Source organism: Pygoscelis adeliae, unplaced genomic scaffold (assembly GCF_000699105.1).
Source record: "Pygoscelis adeliae isolate BGI_AS28 unplaced genomic scaffold, ASM69910v1 Scaffold202, whole genome shotgun sequence".
Classification (NCBI taxonomy): domain Eukaryota; kingdom Metazoa; phylum Chordata; class Aves; order Sphenisciformes; family Spheniscidae; genus Pygoscelis; species Pygoscelis adeliae.
In genome coordinates, this window is record NW_008824544.1 from 2,921,924 (window position 1) to 2,929,223 (window position 7,300).

The following is a 7,300-nucleotide window of genomic DNA, read 5'->3' on the forward strand; positions in this document are numbered from 1 at the left end:
AGCCGGTTTCACTTTGCAAGGCGAAATACGGTTTAAACATATGCGAGCCACGGGAAAACCGGAATTCGGCTGCTTTTTCCTTCGAGGGCGGGCAGCTGGTGTGTATTGGCCCCTGGCACAACAGCCTTTCCCTCGGGCAAGGTGTGCAGCGCAGACATCGGAGGGGCGAAGGTGGCCTGGCTGGGTAGGTGAGACCCCCATGGAGGCAACTTGCACCTCCCCGCTGAACTGTGATACCCAGCTCTGCTTTTACCCCAGCAGTCGACGTAAAACTTGCATGAGCATAAGCCGAGCGGAGTCAGTTTATGTATCCCGGGTGCTGGCAGCACTCGTGTTGGCAGTGCCCAGGGCTCCAGCGTGCTCCTGGCAGTGCAAAATGCAGCAATAAGCAAGTCATATGCCTGCCTCTATTTTACAGGCTGCCCCGTTGGGCCATCTCAAAGCAGCACGCAGACAAAGCCAACACTATCACCAAGGGGGGAAACTGAGGCATGAAGCAGTCACGGCAGTAAAATGCAGGTCTCCCGGGTGCTGGCTGCATGCCCTCGCCTCTGAGTCAGCATGGGCCAGGGGGTCTGTGCCTGCCTGCTAAGTGTACGTGCTCCTGGGCAGTGGGACACGCTCATGCGGTCCCTGTACCGGCACCTCTGCCGTGAAGCAAGCCCTGTCTCTCAGGCAGGAGGGAGGACTGACCACAGAAGCAGCACGAAGGACGCGGTGACTGCAAAACACCGTGTCAGCTCTGCAAACCACTGCACTGTCACGGCTGCGGACAGGTCCGCCACCGCCTCCTCTTTACAAATGAGTAAGCCAAAATCCAAACCCTGGCTTCCAGGCTGCTAATCCACAGGGAGGAAGCAGCCTCCACCCCCCTGGGCATATTGCACTTCGGCTTCCCCGCGCTGCCCCTAGCAAGTAACCTCACTGCTGGGGAGCAGAGCCAGCAGAGCTTTCCCTGATTTATACTCCCTCTCCCACTACAAGAAGCTTCTGTGGAGTTCCTGTCCTACCCCCAAGGAAGGCGCTGGCTCCTGCCACACTGAGATAAGCCGCTTGCCAGTGTCAGCGCTCTGGAGATAAGTAAACAGGAGGCGTAATTTGATTTGCACTGATTAAGCTGCTGGTGGAGGTGAAAACTAGCAAATAAAGCCACAGTGAGGACCCAAACATTTTCTCCTCACTAATACTTCAGGGGCAGCAAAACTGAAAATATTTGTGTTTGTAAAAGTTTCCAACCAAGAGCTGTGGGTTTTGTTTTTTGTTGTTTTTTTTTTTTTTTTTTTTTTTTTTTTTTTTTTTTTTTTTTTTTTTTTTTTTTTTTTTTTTTTTTTTTTTTTTTTTTTTTTTTTTTTTTTTTTTTTTTTTTTCCTTTTCTTTTTTTCTTTCTGTATTTTCTTTCTGTAATGGGGTGTTTGGAAGGAAGGGTGGGGTAAGGAGGGCACTGAGCTGCCCTGTACTCTGGGGCTGTCCTCATCGCAGGAGGGTAGGGGAGGAAGGGGGCCAGGAGGGATGGGAAGCTTGAAGAGCTGGGTTACACTGTCCTTAGAGGATTATTTTATTCCTCCACTGGAAAAATTATTTGCTGCATAAAAGTCGTAATCACCAAACAGAGCACAGAAATACCCACTATTTTACCCACCGAGGGAGGACAGACGTCGGGTGAAAGGGTTAAGCCAGGAGCTGAGGTCTGAACACAAAATCTGTCTCCCCTGCAAGCACCCAGTGAGCTGTAGCGGAGCTTCAAAGGCATGAAAAGGAAGTTTGGGGCCTAAACTCCCTCTGACAACAACCAGGGTCAAGCCTGATACTGCCATGTGGGCTGCCGAAAACATCCCTCCGTGCTTCCAGATGCCTGTCCACAAGGCGGGGAGGATAACGTGGCCGTGCCGCACGGCATGTGCAGAGGACGTGTTTGGGAGGTGCTCAGACATGTGGAACACATGAGTCTAAAAAACCAGCAGATCACACTCTTCAGAAAATATCCCTCTGTCCCCGGGTCCCCCATTGTCATTTATGACTAAACTTCAGCGTGGCGCAAAAGGAATTTGAAACCCTTTTCTGAGCTGTTGGCAGCTGTTCTCCTCCCCATCCTCCTCCGTTGGACTCTGCCGGACTGTCCCCTGCGCTCCAATCCGTTCCTATTTTATCCTCTCTGCTACCAAACCTCACAGTGCTCAGTTTGTTAACTGCAGCTCTGTTTCTCTTCGATGATTAACTCCAACTGTCCAAACACACAGGGCTCTGGGGGAGCTGTTCAGATGCCCAAACGTAGGCGTTGAGTGCCATTTTCCATGCCCCGGGGTACCCTGCCTGGCCCCTGGCTGCTGCCCCAGGAGGGAGGGAGCGTGCCGTAGGTCCTGTGTCGTATCTGCCAGCCCCACGCAGCTGTCTTGGATCCCCAGCAGTGTCTAAAATGGCATTAGACACCTACGTTTTGGGCACCAGAGCAGCTCCCCAGATAGCTGCATTTTTATATTTAGTTTCTTTGTTTTTCTTGGCAGGGTGCGGAAGGAGGCAAATCCAGACTCTTGGGAGGGAGGGGGTGAAAGCGACCCCAGAATCTGAGTTTGTGTCTTTTTTTCCATTGCCCTACTCTCCAGAACATACACGTGAGTTTTACCATTGCTGTAACTGCTCTCCCTTTGCTCCCCAAATATTATTCTGCAGCCTCCCACTCCTTTTGCCCACATTGATCTGAGAGGTCTCACCCTTCCTATACATAAGGAATCCAATCTGCAAAAATGTGAATACCCACAAGAAAGTATCTGCTTTCCTATTAGCTGATCACAACCCCTCAGGAGAAACAAAGCCTAAGGTCTCCCTAATGTAAGCAAGCTGTTCCCTTCACCAGTTGCCCAGCTTACGTATGGTTTCAAATTGATGTTGTTAATTCAGTGACAGATGCACAAGGTGCCATTAGTGGGTCTTCGTAAATGGAAGCATAATTTTTACCCATCAAGATCCTTTTACCATGCTGATGCTTGTAATCTTCACTGGGGAATATGAGCCACAGCAGGGAGCTGGTCGTAATTTCAACAGTCTTGCAGAAATGCAGTGACAACAGATGCGTGCCGGTTTGGGGGCTAGTTTGAGTCAAAGCATCCATGTTCATGGCAGGTTTGCCTCTTCCTACACTGAGTCTGGGTCTGGTTTTGGGTTATCTGGTTTATGATTGTCTTTGGTTGATTTGCAGGGCCAAATCCAACACCTGCCCTTGCGGGTGGGACAATTCGTATTGGCTTTTTCTGGAGTTGTATTAGGGACATAGTGACTTTTGCCAGACAAAAGGTACCTCACAGCAGGGACTGGGACAGGATCTCCCCAAACACGCTGGAAATGAGGCGTAGGAGAAAGTCACTCGGTAATACAAGCTGAGAGCACAGTTCCCCTGCCCTTTAGTAGCTGTCTTCACTCAGAGTCCACAGGCAAGGGGACAATTAGTGGTGCTTGCGGTGGGCTGAGTTTCTGTGATGTGGTGGTTTGCCCACTGGGATCTCTTCTGAGGTCAGCAGCCCATTTCGGATCATGCAGCACTGGGCAGCTTTCAGATGGGAACAATTTTTGGTATTGGCCATCATTACAGGCTGCACACGAGATCATTTAATCTTCAATAGATACTTAAGGAAGTCTCCCTGAGACTGGCTTTTGAGCACAGCTGCACACTCACTCATGCACGTAAAAGGGAAAAGGGCTACTAAAAGAGGAGAAAAGAATTACCCTTATTCCCTCTTCCTCTGGGGGACCGTCCCCACTGTGGGCTCTGTTTCATCGCGCCAGTAAAACTGGAACCAACACTATCACTTGAATTTGCAAGACTGCTTATCAACCCACAAACATTCAAGGGAATTATTGTTCCCTATTGGACCATGTGTACTGTTTAAAATGCATTGGGGTGGGTGGGGAGGGTACGGTGGGGAAGCCCGTGCCAGAAATGGCTTTCCTGCAAAGCTGGCAGCTTAGAAGAGGAGCCAGGGGAGAGATCCTAGTGCTGCACGGTGTGCTGTGGAGACTTCAGGTGCAAGCTACAGAAATTTTCTCATTGGGAACCTCTTCCAAGAGGCAGGCAAGCTTGCCAGGCACCAGATGTTTGTGACTAGTTACAAAGAGCTGCAGTCAAAGCCCTTCAGACGCAAGCTTCTTTTGTGAGCACACTTGTGGTTTGCTGGCTGCTCCCTAATTAAGCTGAGCCTGGAGGAGAGGAGGCCCAGGGATCTGCATCCGTTTCAGCCATGTGAGTCTGAAGAAGGTTTTTACCATTTTTATTGACCGTGGGGCCGGTGCTGTGGAGTTTGCACACAGCAGGAGGTAGGGTCAGCATGAGAGCATTTGAAAAATGCCAGAGGCTCCTGATAGAGAAGGGAGGGCGTTCTGTGAATGAAACACAGGGTAGTGTTTCTGGCTTGGTCACTCATGTCCTGGGTGACCTGGACTTGGCTGAGGTGTGGGGAGCTGAGTTAATCTATGCTAGGCACTGGGTCGTGCTCTGTCCCTTTGTGCTCAGGAAGCCTTGTCTGAGTACCCAGCAGAGGGACCATGCCATATATTTGGGAACCCCTGGCAGTAATGAGGCTGTTGCTGGCTCCTGTGTTGGCCTGCAGCTCAGCGACAGGACAGAAAGGGTTTCTGAAAGGCAGCACTGGTGGTTGGTACACAGTGCTCTCTGGATTATGGTTCCTAGAGAAACATGCCCAAATAGTACCATTTGGAGCAATTCTCAAGCTTCTCTATCCTGGGGTTGGGGTAGTGGGTCCCTGATACTGTCTTCTGCCTGCTGTGCCCAGAAGAGCTGGACTTGGTACTGAACTGGGCAGTGTGCACTGGGGCTGGACGACCCTGTGGGGACACAGTGTGAACCGTTTTGCATTAGGTCTATTAAGAACCAGATATAAATGCCAGGTATTTGGTGTCTCCTTTTTTTCCCCTTTTCAGTGTGTATGTCTTCCCATGAAGCACCTGAGGTGGGGCGCAGCCAGGATGGGGTTACTCAGCGACGCACACGTTCTCAGGCATTTCAGATATCACTCTTGGTGGCTGTTCAGAATCAAACTGTTTGCGGAAGTCTACAGAGGATCTACCTGCTGTTTGTCTGCTCTCTTTGGTGACCTAAAGGGGATTTACAAAGGAGATGGAGACAGACTTTTCTCAGAAGTGCCTAGCTAAAGTATAAGAGGCAATGGACACAGGTTGCAGGGTTGCAACAAGGGAAATTCTGACTAGACAGATAACCCCCCCTCCCCCAAACCAAACCAATCAGTGAAGGTGGTCAAACACTAGGGCCATGAGTAACCTGATCAAACTCTGAAGTTGGCCTGACTTTGAGCAGGAGGTTGGGTTAGAGACCTCCAGAGGCCTTTTTGACCTATATTTTTCTTTGATTCTAAGCATTTAATAAATGACCAACTGTAATTGCTGTTGGACTTACTGACCTATATGGCATCTCCCAGTCCTTCAAGTCTTGCAGCTTCTTACATGATTAATGCCTTGTTAAATCATACTATGCAGAAGGAACAATCATCCCTCCAATTGCATGCACTACCACCCAGACCGGATGCTCTGAAAGGCTTCTAGGAACGGCAGGGAAATAAAGTGGCACATTTCTAACAGCCCAAATGCAACCCCTTCCCTTGCCTACGCTATGGGTAAAAGCCAAACCTGGATGACATCCCAATACTAAAACCGGTACTAAACAATGGAACTAAACAATGACAGTGTTTTCACACAGCTTGCATGAGTGCAGCTACAAACTCCCAAGTCTTTTGTTTTGCAGTTTAAAGAAAGAACAAACATAACAAAAAAAATCCTCCTTGGAAATGTAATTCCCTCCACTGAACAAGCCAGCAAGCAAAATTCTAGGGGCTGAGTTACGCAGGAGGTCAGGGTGGAGGTTATGAGCGGTCCCTTTTTGGCCTTAAACTCTATGAAAATCACAGCTCCGGCAAAGTCAATGGCAGTTTTGTCCCAGTGATTTCAGTGGGGCCATGGTTTCCGGCGATGGATTTGTGTTCTGCCTCAAGCCAACCCTGCTCCCATCAATCATACCTCTGTCAAACTAGTTAGAGTGAATGAGGAAGGATTTGGTCCAGGCAGAACAGCACCATCTCAGCTCAAACAAATGTACTCTTGTTTCAGGGGCAGATTTACCAAGAGATTTCTGTGGGCTGTCACCCGTGAATTAGTGTGACCCATTGCTGAGGGTGCCCCTAGGTCATAAGATGGGGATGCTGCTGCACTGTAGCTTAGCCCTCCATCCTGCCACACTTCCATTCATTCCTGTACTTCTATTAATTTGGGGTATTTTTGTTTTTCTTCCACTTCCCAAAACAAAAAAAATAAAAGGTTTCCTGTGTGATTTGATGTGGGAAACAACCCCACCAATGATCTTCCCAGAGGCTTGCCGTCCTCCCTTCCCCCATGGAATGAGAGAGTGGCTTGGCTAAGCGGGACTTTCAGTGGTCTGTCAGCAATCCCAGCTCACTATCTAATTACTTCTTCCCCTCAGGCTTCAGGACTCTTTTTTTTGCCAAACAGACAAACAATTTCTGGTCCAATTTGAGATCCTTTTTGCTGTGTGCTGTTCTCATGGGACCACACCACCCCAACAAACATTTCTGGCTTGACCAAATAGAAATTGCATCTAGATCTATATAATCACCATTCTGCATTCAATTCCATTATGGAGAGACAATTCCCTATTAAATTTCAAAGTGGTTTATTGGTTCAGAGAGACAGCAGAGCATTAGATCACAAAGGGAAGAGCCGCTGTTCGGGCAAAGCATTATTTGTCTACATAATGCAACTTGGTATTTGTGTCTATAACTGTATACAGACTGGGAGATCAGACTTTGACTTTATATACAACCAAATCCACCTTTGCTGCACATATGTATCTGGTAGAGGCTGTTAGATATTGCATTGCTGTCACCATGCTGGGTGTGTCTAAATCAATACATCTACAGAGAACTTTTTTTTCCTGATTCATATAAGTTAAATTTTCTCCCTTTTATCCTCTGCAGGCAAATCAAAGTGACTAGATCTTCCTGCATTGAAGATCTCTCCTTTCTGACATAATATACTATGGGGAATAAACAAGAGGAGTTAGAGACATGCGCATGCCTGCAGGGCTACGACCTTATTGGCATCACGGAGACGTGGTGGGATGGCTCCTATGATTGGAGTGTTGGGATGGAGGGATACAGGCTCTTTAGGAAGGACAGGCAGGGGAGACAAGGAGGGGGTGTCGCCCTCTATGCCAGTGACCAGCTGGAGTGCATGGAGCTCTGCCTGGGGATGGATGAGGAGC

General features: G+C 48.7%; 1 protein-coding gene across 1 annotated transcript in view; it reads right to left on the minus strand.

Moving 5' to 3' along the window:
• FRMD4A (FERM domain containing 4A) overlaps positions 1–7,300 on the minus strand; it is a 196,193-nt gene that overhangs the window by 42,815 nt on the left and 146,078 nt on the right. Inside the window, exon 12 of the mRNA XM_009321777.1 lies at positions 4,985–5,103. Within this exon, the coding sequence (XP_009320052.1) occupies positions 4,985–5,103 (119 nt within the window). The remainder of the gene's footprint in view (positions 1–4,984; positions 5,104–7,300) is intronic.